This window comes from Tachyglossus aculeatus, chromosome 9, assembly GCF_015852505.1.
Source record: "Tachyglossus aculeatus isolate mTacAcu1 chromosome 9, mTacAcu1.pri, whole genome shotgun sequence".
NCBI lineage: Eukaryota > Metazoa > Chordata > Mammalia > Monotremata > Tachyglossidae > Tachyglossus > Tachyglossus aculeatus.
The window spans coordinates 29,961,057-29,979,851 of record NC_052074.1 but is presented as its reverse complement, the minus strand read 5'-3'; the positions used below and the strand labels follow the sequence as shown (position 1 = coordinate 29,979,851).

The following is an 18,795-nucleotide window of genomic DNA, read 5'->3' as shown; positions in this document are numbered from 1 at the left end:
TGAAAGTTTGATAAGATTTTTTAATATTCTGATCTGATGCTTTCCTTCCTGATGGACTTTTAGACTGTGAGCCCACTGTTGGGTAGGGACTGTCTCTATGTGATGCCAATTTGTACTTCCCAAGCGCTTAGTACAGTGCTCTGCACATAGTAAGCGCTCAATAAATACAATTGATTGATTGATTGATGGACTGTAGCATTTGAGAAGCAACTGTTTGGCAAGCTGATAATGATGTTCTTGATTCTGGTTTAAGTACTGCCAGACTGAGAGGAGGGTTGGTTTTTTTTTTTTTTTTGAGGGGGAAGACTGCTAATTTTTCTTAATTTTGGCAGGAAGGTGTGATCTACGGATTCATGAAATGGTTTTCAGATTTGTTTATGTGAGCAGAGTCCGTGGAGTAGCTCATCAGTAGGATGGATGTCATTGATTAATTTAGAGTATCATGGAGATTTTGCTTTAATAGACCTATTCTTACAATCATAATTAAAGCCAGGCAGTGCAAGCCACAAAAGCAACACGTTGTGGGTGGGAAATTGTGGGAGACCCTGAAAGGTTGACTGCCGACAGACTTCTTTCGTCGGGAACACTGCGGATTATTAAGATTATTACAAAACTTCGGTTAAAGTCTTACAGACATAGCAAATACATGACACGTATTAAGGACCCAAGACAGCTAAAGATAAAGTTCTCAATTTATTAAGAGTTGACAAAAGCCCTTTTACCAGAGTTAGGATGACTGAGATGCTTCGATTTCTTCCCATATTTTTGCCTCGATTTTGGAAGTATCATATTCTCTCATCATATCGAATTCAAGCCAAGGCTTAGCCCATTTCTGCGCTTCTTTCATTTGTTCTTCGGTTAGGCAGAGATCAAAGCGGATGCCCTTGATATTGAATTTTGGCCTTTCCCAGCGTTTTGACCAAGGTTTAGGTTTCATTTTGACTTTCAGCTAGAATGAAATTGAGAAAAAACTGCCTATTAGGCAAGAGGTTTGTTTTTTTTTCCCTCTTCCCCCAGGCTTACATTTTGCATATCCAAATGCACCAGGTACTATACATCAGAAGGCATTCCTCTAAACACTCCAACAACTTCCACTGTTAAGCCCACACTTTTGAGTAAAATTGTACCTCATTAACAGGAACTTCTTTGTTGGCAGGATGGACTACAGGCTTCATATTCATGTCAAAAGTACTATATTCAGGAAGGGCATCTCTTAAGTACATCAAATTATCATCTAGTCGTTTCTCTAGCTTGATCACTTGGATCTTTTGAACTCGAGGATTGTAGAGTTCGAAGCAAATCTCAACACCTTGAGAAGGGAAAAATATGGGGGACAAGATATTAACAGTGAAATCAATCAATCAGTCGTATTTATTGAGCGCTTACTGTGTGCAGAGCACTGTACTAAGTGCTTGGGAAGTACAAGTTGGCAATATATAGAGACAGTCTAAATATATCAATTTCACGAGGGAATGACAAAGCTAAAGATTGCTTGGTTTCTTGTGTTAAACCTTAAATAGTTAGAAAAATGTTCAAAATACTCTGTTTCTCCTTGTCCTTTACATTTCACTGCATTAGTGGGAATTCTACAACAAGGAGAAACCTAACTTTTTTTAAAGAGCAGTACATGTTCCCCAGTTGATACAGTATCTTAATAGTAAGTGCGTATTCTGTATCCCACACTGTTCTAAGCACTGGAGAAGATACAGGATAATCGAGTCAGATCCAGTCCCTGTCCACACACGGTTTATAATTTACGTAGAAAGGCCAGGTATTGAATCCCCTTTTGACCGATGTAGTGACTATTCCTACTTGTTTTCACAATGAAAAACAAGAAAACAAAAAGCACGCACCCAATCCACAGTTTCCAATGTAAGACAACGGTATTTGAGTGCTTACGGTGTACAGTGTACTGTACTAAGTGCTTGAAAGAATACCATAAAGGCTAAAGATACAGTCCCTATCCCAGCAGTTTAACAAATTAATTTGTTAATTGTTAATTTGTAGCTTCCTCCTGTCCACTTTTCCCTCCTATGTTGAGCTCAGACTGGCAGGATGTAGCAATACCCACGTTCCCATTTGCTCTACCGGGCTTCTCGCTACCGCGAGAACTACTTCGCTCATTCAATCCTATTTACTGAGCGCTTACTGTGCGCAGAGCACGGAACAAAGCACTTGGGAGAGTACAATACAGCAAGAGACACATTTCCTGCTCATACCTGATCGAAGGAAAAGATTCATTCACCAACCTTGTCCTTCGATGATATTCCGAAGCACAAAGGTCGCCCCGAGTCCTTTTCCTGATCGCTGGGTGCAGATCCCTAAAAACTGGCTGGTTTTACCACCGGCATACGGATCTGACGAGGTTACCGACACTATGCTTCCTGTTGATTAAAATGGGATGTCAGGTCTTATCTTTTACTGGAAGCTTCCGACCAACACTGGAAGCAGAAACGCACATTTTCACGCAATGGTTAATGGGCCTTCTTACAATTTGAAGAATGTTAAGGGAGCCATTCTGCGTATTCAAATTCACTGGGTAGAGAGCATGCAAAGGAATAATTACTGCACAAAGATGCTTGGAGAATTGAGGTTGTGTTTGCTACAGATCCAGAAACAATTACGAATAAAGACATCTAGCGCTTACTCACCGACATAGAACTCCGGAATGTGAAGTACTTTCCTTCTCTGTAACATGTCCTGTCTTTCCAAATGAAATTTCAAGGGATCTGTTCGTCCTCGCGGAGGAATGAATTCGGGACTCAAGAACCTGGGTAGAATTCGAAAGCTTTTATAAGCATGGTAATATAAAGGAACCATTTTCCAAAAGAGCCGATCTTTAAACCAAAAACAGACAAATACTTCCCCATGATTTCTCCTGACATTAGCCCTGCGACTCTTCTTCATTTTCTCAAGTTCGGTTTTTGCAATCTATAGAAAAGTTTTAGCTGTTTCAAGATTTTACAAAAAGGTCTTGGAACAAAAGGGCAGATATTTTAGCCAGAAAACGATAAAATACACAAAAACCTTTAAAAATCCCATTCCCTCCTACTTCCCTAAGCTGGAACACTGTTCAACTGAGAAGCCCTGGCCATCTTTTGGGAAAACTTGGGTTCTAGATCACTAGGAGAGATACTAAAACTACTTTATTCTTTCCTACAGCTTAGTACACTGCACACTAGATGCTCGTTAAGTATCACTGAATAAATGAAAGCTCCTAAATGGGCAGCCCGTCTGCTTCCCTCAACCCACCTCACCGACATCACTCTCGCCAAGGGAATTTCACACCCGTCTTCTACGGAAAAGCGGCTTAGCGAACCCCGCATTTCTGAATTTAAGAGATTTTGGCATGCGAGATCGTGGTGGGAAGGGGATGTATCTGCTAATTCTGTTGTGTTCTGCTCTCCCAAGTACAGCGATGACGATGGTATTTGTTAAGCGCTTCCTATGTGTCAAGCACCGTTCTAAGCAATGGGGTAGATAGAAGTCATTCAGGTTGCACACAGTCCCTGTCCCACATGCAACTCAGTCTTAACCCCCATTTTACAGATGAGGGAACTGAGGCTCAAAGAAGTTGAGTGAACTGCCCAAGGTTGCACAGCAGACCCGTGGTGGGGCCGGAATTAGAACCCAGATCTTTCTGCTTCCCAGGCCTGTGCTCTATTCACTATGCCACGCTGCTTCTCAAGATGCTCTGCACATAGTAAGTGCTCAATAAGGATGACTGATTAATAATAATAATAATAATAATGATGATGATGATGGCATTTGTTAAGCGCTTACTGTGTGCACTGGGGTGATCAGTTTGTCATCATCAATCGTATTTATTGAGCGCTTACTGTGTGCAGAGCACTGTACTAAGCGCTTGGGAAGTACAAGTTGGCAACATATAGAGACAGTCCCTACCCAAAACATACTAACAAAATAAAATAGAATAGATATGTACAAGTAAAATAAATAGAGAAATAAATATATACAAACATATATACAGGTGCTGTGGGGAAGGGAAGGAGGTAAGATGGGGGGGATGGAGAGGGGGACGAGGGGGAGAGGAAGGAAGGGGCTCAGTCTGGGAAGGCCTCCTGGAGGAGGTGAGCTCTCAGCAGGGCCTTGAAGGGAGGAAGAGAGCTAGCTTGGCGGAGGGGCAGAGGGATTGGGGGCATTCCAGGCCCGGGGGAGGACGTGGGCCGGGGGTCGATGGCGGGACAGGCGAGAACGAGGTACGGTGAGGAGATTAGCGGCAGAGGCTCACAGTCTTCATCCCCATTTTACAGATGGGGTAACTGAGGCTCAGAGAAGTTGACTTGCCCAGTGTCACACAGCAGACGTGTGGCGGAGCCGGGATTCGAAGCCATGACCTCTGACTCTAGTACAGCGCTCTGCACACAGTAAGCGCTCAATAAATACGATTGATGATGATGATGATGACTCCAGAGCCCGGGCTCTTTCCACTGAGCCACGCCGATGGATTGATTAAAGGACGGGCACGTGTGTCAGGCACCAGACGGGATGCGAGGGGCCCCGGGGGTGGGTCGCCTCACCTTCTCTCCTGCCCCTTGGGCACCTGCTTGTCGACGATGACCGGCTTGGTGGGCGGCTGGAATTTTCCAGAGTCCCCGGGCGGACCGCTCAGCCTCGCGGCGGATGAGGCCAGGCAGCCTGTGGAGACGGGAAACACCACCAGTCTTCCAACGGTTATCTCCCGCCACGGTTCTTTCTCGGGGGGCCGGAGGGGAAGGTCAAACTTGTTTGGGGACTGGGGGGCGGGAGGGAGGGAAACACTGATAAACATAAAGAAGCAGCGTGGCTCAGTGGAAAGAGCACGGGCTTTGGAGTCAAAGGTCACGGGTTCAAATCCCGGCCCCGCCAATTGTCAGCTGGGTGACTTTGGGCAAGTCACTTCACTTCTCTGGGCCTCAGTTACCTCTTCTGTAAAATGGGGACGAAGACCGTGCGCCCCCCATCATGGGACAACCTGATCACCTTGTAACCTCCCCAGTGCTTAGAACAGTGCTTTGCACATAGTAGGCGCTTAATAAATGCCATCATCATTATTATTATTATTATTAGACATCTGAACAATAGTGATTCTTGTTCGGCGCTTACTACGTTCCAAGCACCGGGAAGCAGCACGGCCGTGTGGCAAGAGCACAGGCTTGGGAGGACGTGCGTTCTAATCCCGGTTCTGCCACAGTGGAAAGAGCACGAGCTTTGGAGTCAAAGGTCACGGGTTCAAGTCCTGGCTCCGCCAATTGTCAGCTGGGTGACTTGGGGCAAGTCACTTCACTTCTCTGGGCCTCAGTTACCTCATCTGTAAAATGGGGATTAAGACTGTGCGCCCCCCCATGGGACAACCTGATCACCTTGTAACCTCCCCAGCGCTTAGAACAGTGCTTTGCACATAGTAAGCGCTTAATAAATGCCATCATCATTACTATTATTATTAGACATCCGAACAATGGTGATTCTTGTTGGGCGCTTACTATGCTCCAAGCACCGGGAAGCAGCACGGCCTTGTGGCAAGAGCACGGGCTTGGGAGGACGTGCGTTCTAATCCCGGGTCTGCCACCTGTCTGCCGGGTGACCTTGGCCAAGTCACTTCACTTCTCTGGGACTCAGTTACCTCAACTCTAAAAATGGGGATTGAGACTGCGAGCCCCGTGTGGGACACGAAAGGTGCTCGACCCCGTTACCTTGTATCTACCGTAGAGTTTAGAGCAGTGCTTGGCACATAGTAAGCGCTTAATAAATACCATAATTATCATTATCAGATGCAAGACAATCAGGTCGGATGAAGTCCCTGTGCCACCCAGGACTCACAGCCTGAGGGGGCGGGAGAACGACAGAGAAGCAGTGTGGTCTAGTGGACAGAGCACAGATCTGGGTTCTAATCCTGCCTCCGCCACTTGGGCAAGCTACTTCACTTCTCTGTGCCTCAGTTTCCTCATCTGTAAAATGGGGATGAAGACTGTGGGCCCCATGTAGGCCACAGAGTGTGTCCAACCTGATGATCTCGTCTCCGCCCCGGGTTTAATACAGTGCCTGGCACATAGTGCTTAATAAATACCATAAGAAACCAGGTATGACATTTTATTCATTCAATCATATTTATTGAGCGCTTACTGTGTGCAGAGCACTGTACTAAGCGCTTGGGAAGTACAAGTTGGCAACATTTTATAGGCGAGGAAACCGAGGCACAGAGAAGTTAAGCGCTTTGCCCAAAGTCACACAGCCAGCAAGTGGAGGAGCAGGGATTAGAATAACAATTACGGTGTTTAAGCACTTACAACGTGCCAGGCTCTGTACTAGGCGCTGGGGTGGATACATGCAAATCGGGTTGGACACAGTCCCTGTCCCACGGGGGGCTCACAGTCTCCACCCCCATTTTCCAGATGAGGGAACTGAGGCCCAGAGAAGTAAAGTGACTTGCCCAAGATCACAGAGTAGACAGGCGGCAGAGCTCAGTCTCAATCCCCGTTTTACAGATGAGGGAACTGAGGTCCAGAGAATAATAATACTAATGATGGAATTTATTAAACGCTTACCATGTGCCAGGCACTGTCCTCAGCGCTGGGGTGGGTGCAAGCAGATCGGGTTGGATATAATCCCCGTCCCACACGGGGCTCACAGTCTCAATCCCCACTTTATAGATGAGGGAACTGAGGCACAGAGAACAATAATATTAATTGTGGTATTTGTTAAGCGCCTACTAGGTGTCAGGCAGTGTACTAAGCGCTGAGCTGGATACCGGCAAATCAGGTTGGACACAGTCCCCGTCCCATATGGGGCTCAGTCTCAATCCCCATTTTATAGAGGAGGGAACTGAGGCACCGAGAATAATAATACTAATTGTATTTCTTAATCAATCAACCATATTTATTGAGCACTTACTATGTGCAGAGCACTGTACTAAGCGCTTGGGAAGTACAAATTGGCAACATATAGAGACAGTCCCTACCCAACAGTGGGCTCACAGTCTAAAAGTTCTTAAGCGCTCACTATGTGCCAGGCACTGTACTAAGCAAGCAAATCGGGTCGGACACAGTCCCCGTCCCACGTGGGGCTCACAGTCTCAACCCCCAGAGAACTGAAGTGACTTTTCATTCATTCAATCGTACGTATTGAGCGCTTCCTGTGTGCAGAGCACTGTACTAGGCGCTTGGGAAGCCCAAGCTGGCAACATTTGGAGACGGTCCCTACCCAACAGTGGGCTCACGGTCGTCTAGAAGACTGGCCCAGGTCACCCAGCAGACAAGGGGTGGGGGCGGGATTCGAACCCAGGACCTTGTGTCTGCCTCAGTAATGGCATTTATTCAATCAATCAATTGTATTTATTGAGCGCTTACTGTGTGCAGAGCACTGGACTGAGCGCTTGGGAAGTCCAAGTTGGCAACATCTAGAGACAGTCCCTACCCAATAGCGGGCTCACAGTCTAGAAGGGGAAGACAGAGAACAAAACAAAACATACTAACAAAATAAAACAAATAGAATAGATAGGTACAAGTAAAATCATCATCATCAAACGTATTTATTGAGCGCTTACTGTGTGCAGAGCACTGGACTAAGCGCTTGGGAAGTCCAAGTTGGCAACATCTAGAGACAGTCCCTACCCAACAGCGGGCTCACAGTCTCAAAGGGGGAGACAGAGAACAAAACCAAACATACCAACAAAATAAAACAAAGAGAATAGATATGTACAAGTAAAATAATAAATAGAGTAATAAATATGCACAAACAGATATACATATAACAACAATAATAATTATGGCATTTAGTAAGTGCTTACTAGGTGCAAAGCACTGTTCTAAGCTCTGGGGAGGTTACAAGGTGATCAGGTTGTCCCACGGGGGGCTCACAGTCTTCACCCCCATTTTGCAGTGAGGGAACTGAGGCCCGGAGAAGTGAAGTGACTTGCCCAAAGTCACCCAGCTGACAATTGGCGGAGCCGGGATTTGAACCCATGACCTCTGACTCCAAAGCCCGGGCTCTTGCCACTGAGCCAACATCTATCCAGGTGCTGTGGGGAAGGGAAGGAGGTAAGACGGGGGGGACGGAGAGGGGGACGAGGGGGAGAGGAAGGAGGGGGCTCATTTATTAAGCGCCTACTATGTGCAAAGCACTGTTCTAAGCGCTGGGGGGGGGGCGGGGTTACCAGGTGAGCAGGCTGTCCCCTGTGGGGCTCCCAACCTCAATCCCCATTACAGAGATGAGGAGGCCCTGAGAGGTGAGGTGACTCTCCCCCTTTTAGACTGTGAGCCCACTGTTGGGTAGGGACTGTCTCTAGATGTTGCCAACTTGGACTTCTCAAGCGCTTAGTACACTGCTCTGCACGTAGTAAGCGCTCATTAAATGCGATTGATGATGATGTTGATTGATGAAGTGACTTGGCCAAGGTCACCAGGCTGACAAGAGGCCGGCCCCTCCCCTCCCCTCCCCTCCCCCCCCCCCTCGGCAGGCGGGGGCTCCTTACGTGGGGCCCGGAGGAGCAACACCCTCCGCAAGGCGCTGGGAGCCACGGCGCCCATCTCTGAGGACTGCACACAACTCCCGGCAGCCTCCGCGGCGGCAAGGCTCCGCCTCCCGGCAGCCTCCGCGCCGCGGCCACTTTTCCCGGCAGCCTCCGCGGTGTGGCTCGGCTCGGCCTCCCGGCAGCCTCCGCGACACGGCCACTTTTCCCGGCAGCCTCCGCGGCGCGGCTAGGCTCCACCTCCCGGCAGCCTCCGCGGCCAGGCCACTTTTTCCGGCAAACTCCGCGGCGCGCCTCGGCTCGGCCTCCCGGCAGCCTCCGCGGCCCGGCTCGGCCTCCCGGCAGCCTCCGCGGCCCGGCTCCGCTTCCCGGCAGCCTCCGCGACTCGGCTCGCCCTCCCGGCAGCCTCCGCGACTCGGCTCCGCTTCCCGGCAGCCTCCGCGACTCGGCTCGACCTCCCGGGAGCCTCCGCGGCCCGGCTCCGCTTCCCGACAGGCTCCGCGGCACGGCCACTTTTCCCGGCAGCCTCCGCGTTGCGGCTAGGCTCCACCTTCCGGCACCCTCCGCGGCCAGGCCACTTTTCCCGGCAGCCTCCGCGGCGCGGCTAGTCTCCGCCTCCCGGCAGCCTCCGCGGCACGGCTAAGCGCGGCCTCCCGGCAGCCTCCGCGACAAGGCTCCGTTTCCCGGCAGCCTCCGCGGCCCGGCAAGGCTCAGCCTCCCGGCAGCCTCCGCGACCCGGCTCGGCTCATTCATTCAATCGTATTTATTCATTCATTCAATCAATCAATCAATCGTATTTATCGAGCGCTCACTGTACGCAGAGCACTGGACAAAGCGCAAGTTGGCAACATCTAGAGACGGTCAATCAATCAATCGTATTTATTGAGCGCTTACTGTGTGCAGGGCACTGTACTGAGCGCTTGGGAAGTACAAGTTGGCAACATAGATGGCCCCTACCCAACAGCGGGCTCACAGTCTAGAAGGGGGAGACTAACAACAAAACAGGACATATTAACAAAATGAAATAAATAGAATAAATATGTACAAGTAAAAGGAATAGAGTAATAAATACGTCCAAACATATATACAGGTGCTGGGGGAGGGAGGAGGGGGCTCCCGGCAGCCTCCGCGGCCCGGCTCGGCCTCCCGGCGCCCCCTGCTGGCCGCCTGGCCGCCCGCCCGCGCATGCGCGTGCGCCGAGAAGACCCCGACGGCGGCCGCGCTTGCCCAAAATAGCTTCCCGGGCTGCCGTCCGCCGCGCGAGTCGTTCTTCTGTTTACAGGGCGCCCCCTGCGGGCGGAGCCCTGGAATGAGCGTTCGGCCGCGGACCCTGCGACCCTGCGGCCCAGAGCCCGCAAGGGAAAGGGCACCGCCTGGGGACTCACAGGCCCTAAGAAGACTAATAATAATAATAATAATAATAATAATAATAATAATAATAATAGCATTTGTTAAGAGCTTACTATGTGCAAAGCACTGTTCTAAGCGCTGGGGGGGATACAAGGTGTTCAGGTTGTCCCATGTGGGGCTCGCAGTCTTAATAATGATAACAACAATAATAATGATGGCATTTCTTAAGCGCTTACTATGTGCAAAGCACTGTTCTAAGCGCTGGGGAGGTTACAAGGTGATCAGGTTGTCCCACGGGGGGCTCACAGTGTTAAATCCCCATTTTACAGATGCGGTAACTGAGGCACAGAGAAGTGAAGTGACTTTCCCAAAGTCACACAAGTGGGGGAGCCGGGATTTGAACCCATGACCTCTGACTCCAAAGCCCGTACTAATCCCCATTTTACCGATGAGGTAACTGAGGCACAGAGAATAATAATAACAATGATAATGGCATTTATTAAGCGCTTACTATGTGCCAAGCACTGTTCTAAACGCTGGGGGGAATACAAGGTAATCCTGCCCTACGGGGGTGGGGGGCTCACAGTCTTAATCCCCATTTTATAGATGAGGGAACTGAGGCCCAGAGAATAATAATAATAATAATGATGATGGCATTTATTAAGCGCTTACTATGTGCAAAGCACTGTTCTAAGCGCTGGGGGATACAAGGTGATCCTGTCCTACGGGGGTGGGGGGCTCACAGTCTTAATCCCCATTTTATAGATGAGGTAACGAAGGCCCAGAGAATAATAATAATAATAATAATAATGGCATTTATTAAGCGCTTACTATGTGCAAAGCACTGTTCTAAGCACTGGGGGGATACAAGGTAATCCTGCCCTACGGGTTGGGGGGGGGGGCTCACAGTCTTAATCCCCATTTTATAGATGAGGTAACTGAGGCCTAGAGAATAATAATAATAATAATGATGGCATTTATTAAGCGCTTACTATGTGCAAAGCACTGTTCTAAGCGCTGGGGGGGATACAAGGTAATCCTCCCCTACGGGGGGGGGGAGGGGGGGGAGGGTCACAGTCTTAATCCCCATTTTATAGATGAGGTGACTGAGGCCCAGAGAAGAATAATAATAATAATGGCATTTATTAAGTGCTTACTAGGTGCAAAGCACTGTTCTAAACTAAGCGCTGGGGAGGATACAGGGTAATCCTGCCCTACGGGGGGGGGGGGGGGGGCCACACAGTCTTAATCCCCATTTTATAGATGAGGGAACTGAGGCCCAGAGAATAATGATAATAATGCTAATGGCATTTATTAAGCGCTTACTATGTGCAAAGCACTGTTCTAAGCGCTGGGGGATACAAGGTGATCCTGTCCTACGGGGGTGGGGGGCTCACAGTCTTAATCCCCATTTTATAGATGAGGGAACTGAGGCCCAGAGAATAATAATAATAATAATGATGATGGCATTTATTAAGCGCTTACTATGTGCAAAGCACTGTTCTAAGCGCTGGGGGAATAGAAGGTAGTCATGTAATTATAATGAGGGGTAATCTCTCCCCCTCCTTTCCCTCACCCCCGCCCTACCTCCTTCCCCTCCCCACAGCACCTGTATATCAATCAATCAATCAATCAATCAATCGTATTTGATTGTACAGATTTATTACTCTTATTTATTTTACTTGTACATATTTATTCTGTTTATTTTATTTTGTTAATATGTTTGGTTTCCCACCGTTGGGTAGGGACCGTCTCTCTATGTTGCCAGCTTGTCCTTCCCAAGCGCTTAGTCCAGTGCTCTGCACACAGTAAGCGCTCAATAAATTCGATTGAATGAATGAATGAATGTTCTACGGGGGGGACTCACAGTCTTAATCCCCATTTTATAAATTATAAATACGATTTATACGTATAAATACGATTGATTTATAGATGAGGTAACTGAGGCACAGAGAACAATAAGAATAATAATAATAATAATGACATTAAGCGCTTTCTATGTGCAAAGCACTGTTCTAAGCGCTGGGGGGATACAAGGTCATCCTGTCCTACGGGAGGGCTCACAGTCTTAATCCCCATTTTATAGATGAGGTGACTGAGGGCCAGAGAATAATAATAATAATAATAATGATGGCATTTATGAAGCGCTTTCTATGTGCAAAGCACTGTTCTAAGTGCTGGGGGGATACAAGGTAATCCTGTTTTACGTGGGGGCTCACAGTCTTAATCCCCATTTTATAGATAAGGTAACTGAGGCACAAAGAATAATAATAGTAATAATGATAATGATAATAATAATAATAATAATGATATTGATGGCATTTATGAAGCGCTTACTATGTGCAAGCACTGTTCTAAGTGCTGGGGGGATACAAGGTAATCCTGTTTTACGTGGGGGCTCACAGTCTTAATCCCCATTTTATAGATAAGGTAACTGAGGCACAAAGAATAATAATAGTAATAATGATAATGATAATAATAATAATAATAATGATATTGATGGCATTTATGAAGTGCTTACTATGTGCAAAGCACTGTTCTAAGTGCTGGGGGGATACAAGGTAATCCTGTTTTACGTGGGGGCTCACAGTCTTAATCCCCATTTTATAGATAAGGTAACTGAGGCACAAAGAATAATAATAGTAATAATGATAATGATAATAATAATAATGATATTGATGGCATTTATGAAGCGCTTACTATGTGCAAAGCACTGTTCTAAGTGCTGGGGGGATACAAGGTCATCCTGCCCTACGGGGGGGCTCACAGTCTTAATTCCCATTTTACAGATGAGGGAACTGAAGCCCAGAGAATAATAATAATAATAATAATAATAATGGCATTTGTTAAGCGCTTATTATGTGCAAAGCACTGTTCTAAGCGCTGGGGGGGGAATACAATGGGATCAAGTTGTCCCACGTGGGGCTCACAGTCTTAATTCCCATTTTCCAGATGAGGTAACTGAGGCTCAGAGAAGTGAAGTGACTTGCCCAAGGTCACCCAGCAGACATGTGGCGGAGCCGGGATTCGAACCCATGACCTCTGACTCCAAAGCCCGGGCTCTTTCCACTGAGCCACGCTGCTGCAGGGTTACTTGTCTGCTGTGTGCCTTGGGCAAATCACTTCCCTTCTCTGTGCCTCAGTAACCTCATCTGTAAAATGGGGATTGAGACTGTGAGCGCTACCTGGGACAGAGACTGTGTCTAACCTGATTTGCTTGTATCCACCCCAGCGCTTAGTACAGTGCCTGGCACATAGTAAGTCTTTGCAAATACCTTATTATTATTATTATTATTATTAAAGCAGCGTGGCTCAGTGGAAAGAGCCCGGGCTTTGGAGTCAGAGGTCATGGGTTCAAATCCCGGCTCCGCCAACTGTCAGCTGGGTGCCTTTGGGCGAGTCACTTCACTTCTCTGTGCCTCAGTTCTCTCATCTGTAAAATGGGGATTAAAACTGTGAGCCCCCTGTGGGACAACCTGATAACCTTGTATCCTCCCCAGCGCTTAGAACAGGGCTTTGCACAGAGTAAGCGGTTAACAAATGCCATTATTATTATTATTATTATTATTATTCTCTGGGCTTCAGTTACCTCATCTGTAAATGGGGATTAAGACTGTGAGTGCCTCAGTTCCCTCATCTGTAAAATGGGGATTAAAACTGTGAGCCCCCTGTGGGACAAACTGATAACCTTGTATCCTCCCCAGTGCTTAGAACAGTGCTTTGCACAGAGTAAGCGCTTAACAAATGCCATTATTATTGTTATTATTATTATTATTATTCTCTGGGCTTCAGTTACCTCATCTGTAAAATGGGGATTAAGACTGTGAGCCCCCCGAGGGACAACCTGATCACCTTGTATCCTCCCCAGCGCTTAGAACAGTGCTTTGCAGATAGTAAGCGCTTAACAAATGCCATCATTATTATTATTATTATTATTATTAAGTCACTCAACTCAACAAGGCCTCAGCTGCCTCATCTGTAAAATGGGGATTAAGACTGTGAGCCCCACGTGGGACATGGACTGTGTCCAACCCGATTCGCTTGCGTCTACCCTGGCGCTTAGTGCGGTACTTCATCATCATCATCATCATCAATCGTATTTATTGAGCGCTTACTGTGTGCAGAGCACTGGACTAAGCGCTTGGGAAGTCCAAGTTGGCAACATCTAGAGACGGTCCCTACCCAACAGTGGGCTCACAGTCTAAAAGAGATGGGAAAAGAGGAGGAAAGGAGATGATGGGAAAGGAGATGGGAAAGGAGATGGGAAAGGAGGAGGGAAGGAGAAGGGAAAGGAGGAGGGAAGGAGATGGGGAAGGAGATGGGAAAGGAGATGGGAAAGGAGATGGGAAAGGAGGAGGAAAGGAGATGGGAAAGGAGGAGGGAAGGAGAAGGGAAAGGAGGAGGGAAGGAGATGGGGAAGGAGATGGGAAAGGAGATGGGGAAGGAGATGGGAAAGGAGATGGGGAAGGAGGAGGGAAGGAGATGGGGAAGGAGATGGGAAAGGAGATGGGGAAGGAGGAGGGAAGGATAAAATAAAGGGAGCAGGAGTCCGGAGCGGCCCGTCCCCTCACGCACCCACTGATGGCGGATCCCGAAACGATCCCGAAAAGTACTACGTACTTGGCACATAGTAAGCACTTAAGCAGCGTGGCTCAGTGGAAAGAGCCCGGGCTTGGGAGTCAGGGGTCATGGGTTCAAATGCCGGCTCCGCCACTTGTCAGCTGGGTGACTTTGGCCAAGTCACTTCTCTGGGGCTCCGTTCCCTCCTCTGTCAAATGGGGATGACGACTGTGAGCCCCACGTGGGCCAACCTGATCACCTTGTATCCTCCCCAGCGCTTAGAACAGTGCTTGGCATACAGTAAGCGCTTAACAAATACCATCATTATTATGGACCAAAAAAATTCACAGAAACCAGGCCCCTCTCGCTCCTGCCGCGAAGAAGATAATGTTAGACTGTGAGCCCACTGTTGGGTAGGGACTGTCTCTATATGTTGCCAACTTGGACTTCCCAAGCGCTTAGTACAGTGCTCTGCACACAGTAAGCGCTCGATAAATGGATTGATTGATCTCTTGGAGGGGGCTTTGTGCAAAAGTCAGGGTCAGCCTTCTCACGTCGGGTGCGGCCGAGGGGAAGGAGGAGACGTTCTTTACCTCGGTGGTACGGATTAAGCCCCTGTGGAGGTGGCGCGATCCACCCCTGCGCAAGCTGGGTCTCGATTTTCCTGGGAGGCTGCCATCCCGCTAGCTTTGATCCAGTCGGAATCACCCCTGGGGTCGGATCTACAGAGGAACGCTGTCTCATTTCCACCCTCCGGATGAATGATGAGCTCATTACGTGCCTCCCCCTTTGCCCGGAGCCCAGAATACTTTCAGCGGAGGCCTTCCAGGCCCAATGAGCGATGGTGCCTTCGTTTTCCTTTTTATAGTATTTGTTGAGCACTTACTATGTGCCAGGCACCGTTCTGAGCTCAAGCGCTTAACAAATGCCATTATTATTATTATTATTATTATTATTATTATTATTATTATTATTATCATCATCATCATCAACTCATCTCTCTCAGTAAAATGGGGATGAAGACTGTGAGCCCCACGTGGGGCAACCTGATCACCTTATAACCTCCCCGGCGCTTAGACTAGTGCTCTGCACATAGTAAGCACTTAACAAATGCCATCATTATTATTATAAGCAGGGTGAACATGATCCCCATCCCATCCGGGGATGGCAGAGGTGGAAGGGGGGGTCAAGAACAGGTATCCAACCCCCGTTTTGTGGAGGAAGAAGCTGAGGCCCAGATAATAATAACAATAATAATAATAATAATATAATAATAAATATGGTATTTGTTAAGCACCCCTCTCAGGGTCACATCTGGGGAGTTTCCAGTCCTCTACCAGTCTCGGCTATGGGAGGGAGAGTCAAGCAGAGGCCTATCCACTCCATTCCTAGCTTGGGAAGTGGCTAGCGAGTGGAAGGCGATCATTTCGTTAATTTGTTTTGTTGTCTGTCTCCCCCTTCTAGACTGTGAGCCCGCTGTTGGGTAGGGACCGTCTCTAGATGCTGCCAACCTGTACTTCCCAAGCGCTTAGTACCGTGCTCTGCACACAGTAAGCGCTCAATAAATACGATTGAATGAATGAAAGAATATATGTTTGTACGTATTTATTACTCTACTTGTTTGTTTTATTTGTACATATTTATTCTATTTATTTTATTTTGTTAATTTGTTTTGTTCTCTGTGTGAGCCCGCTGTTGGGTAGGGACTGTCTCTATGTGTTGCCGACTTGTACTTCCCAAGGTGCTTAGTACAGTGCTCTGCACACAGTAAGCGCTCAGTAAATATGACATTGATTGATTGATTCTAGACTGTGAGCCCGCTGTTGGGTAGGGACCGTCTCTAAATGTTGCCAACATTACTCTGTTTATTTATTTGTTTTATTTGTACATATTTATTCTATTTATTTTATTTTGTTCATTTGTTTTGTTCTCTGTCTCCCCCTTCTAGACTGTGAGCCCGCTGTTGGGTAGGGACCGTCTCTGTATGTTGCCAACATTACTCTATTTATTTGATTTGTACATATTTATTCTATTTAGTTTACTTTGTTAATTTGTTTTGTTCTCTGTCTCCCCCTTCTAGACTGTGAGCCCGCTGTTGGGTAGGGACCGTCTCTATATGTTGCCAACATTACTCTATTTATTTGTTTTACTTGTACATATTTATTCTATTTATTTTATTTTGTTCATTTGTTTTGTTCTCTGTCTCCCCCTTCTAGACTGTGAGCCCGCTGTTGGGTAGGGACCGTCTCTACATGTTGCCAACATTACTCTATTTATTTGTTTTACTTGTACATATTTATTCTATTTATTTTATTTTGTTAATTTGTTTTGTTCTCTGTCTCCCGCTTCTAGACTGTGAGCCCGCTGTTGGGTAGGGACCGTCTCTATATGTTGCCAACATTACTCTATTTATTTGATTTGTACATATTTATTCTATTTATTTTACTTTGTTAATTTGTTTTGTTCTCTGTCTCCCCCTTCTAGACTGTGAGCCCGCTGTTGGGTAGGGACCGTCTCTATATGTTGCCAACATTACTCTATTTATTTGTTTTACTTGTACATATTTATTCTATTTATTTTATTTTGTTAATTTGTTTTGTTCTCTGTCTCCCGCTTCTAGACTGTGAGCCCGCTGTTGGGTAGGGACCGTCTCTACATGTTGCCAACATTACTCTATTTATTTGTTTTACTTGTACATATTTATTCTATTTATTTTACTTTGTTCATTTGTTTTGTTCTCTGTCTCCCCCTTCTAGACTGTGAGCCCGCTGTTGGGTAGGGACCGTCTCTAGATGTTGCCAACCTGTACTTCCCGAAGCGCTTAGTCCAGTGCTCTGCACACAGTAAGCACTCAATAAATACGATTGAATGAACGAATGAATGCTACAAGTCAAAACTCACTGATGCTGGGCAGCAGCGGCACGGGAGAGAGTCGAGTGCGGAGACTCAGGTTTACCTCATGGAAGGCGACAAGTACTAAACCACTTCTATATTTTTACCAAGGAAACTCTACGGATCCACTACCAGAACGACTGCAGATGGAGACCGGGCCGTTCTGGGAGAGATGTGCCTGTGGTGTGGCTACGGGTCGGAAACGACGGCATAAGACAAGACAAGAATTTGTTAAGCGCTTACTATGTGCCAAGCACTGGGGTAGATAAAAGGTAATGAGTGAAGTGACTTGCCCAGCGCCACACAGGAGGCAAGTAGCGAATCAGGGACGTGGTGGGAAGTATTCAGTGTGTTAAGCGCTTAGTACAGTGCTCTGCACACAGTAAGCGCTTAATAAATGCGATTGATTGATTGATTGATTGATTGAAGTCAGTGTGACCATCTCTTCTTTTTAGACTGTGCCACCCCAAACCCAGGATTACCAAGACACCGAGGGTAGCCTGTCAAGCTTTTAGACTTTTAGACCTTTGTGAGCCCACTGTTGGGTAGGGACCGTCTCTATATGTTGCCAACTTGGACTTCCCAAGCGCTTAGTACAGTGCTCTGCACACAGTAAGCGCTCAATAAATACGATTGATGATGATGATGATGATGAAGCTTGCTTGTGACCTGTCACCTCTTGAGAAGCAGCGTGACCTAGTGGGTAGACCTCGGGCTTGGGAGTCGGAAGGACCTGAGTTCTAATCGGCTGTGTGATCTCGGGTAAGTCACTTCACTTCTCTGTGCCTTGGTTACCTCACCTTAATGGGGATTAAGACTGTGAGCCCCATGCGGGACGGAGACTGTGTCCAACCTGATTCTCTTGTATCCAGCTCAGAGCTTAGTATTTATTTATTTATTTTACTTGTACATATCTATTCTATTTATTTTATTTTGTTAGTATGTTTGGTTTTGTTCCCTGTCTCCCCCTTCTAGACTGTGAGCCCGCTGTTGGGTAGGGACTGTCTCTATATGTTGCCGACTTGGACTTCCCAAGCGCTTAGTCTCTGCACACAGTAAGCGCTCAATAAATATGATTGATTGATTGATTAGTACAGGCCTGGCACACAGTAAGTGCTTAAAAAATACCACCATTATAATTATTAATAATCATTAATGACCATTATTGGGAAATGGTAATAATTACCATTATTTGTTATTAATGGTAATTACCATTATTACGTGGGAGAAGGCCGACCAGAGACATCTAGTTCAGAGTTCACATTCCAGTTTCAACCGGTCTGCAGCCCTGTCGAAGACGAGAATTAATAAACTGGTATTTCAGTTGACTAGTACCTATTATCTCCAGATAACCGAAAGTGCTTGAAAGGCTTTTTTAAAAAGTCTAATTATAGCATTTTCTCCCAGGTTAAATGTGATCTCATTTACACTGTTCTGCAACTTGGATTAGGACCGTCATATGGTTGTCGCTGTTATAATTTGTTGCATTTATGTTGCCAACTTGGACTTCCCAAGCGCTTAGTACA

At 47.0% G+C, this 18,795-nt stretch overlaps 1 protein-coding gene across 1 annotated transcript; it reads right to left on the bottom strand.

The window, feature by feature from the left end:
* Nucleotides 1-656: 656 nt before the first annotated feature.
* MRPL19 (mitochondrial ribosomal protein L19) lies at nucleotides 657-8,613 on the bottom strand. Its single transcript, XM_038751214.1, has 6 exons — nucleotides 8,471-8,613; nucleotides 4,542-4,659; nucleotides 2,652-2,770; nucleotides 2,250-2,384; nucleotides 1,128-1,309; nucleotides 657-949 (listed from the first exon to the last, which is right to left on the bottom strand). The coding sequence occupies exons 1-6, from the start codon at nucleotides 8,523-8,525 to the stop codon at nucleotides 728-730; spliced, it is 831 nt and encodes a 276-aa protein (XP_038607142.1). The 5' UTR covers nucleotides 8,526-8,613; the 3' UTR covers nucleotides 657-727.
* Nucleotides 8,614-18,795: the final 10,182 nt, after the last annotated feature.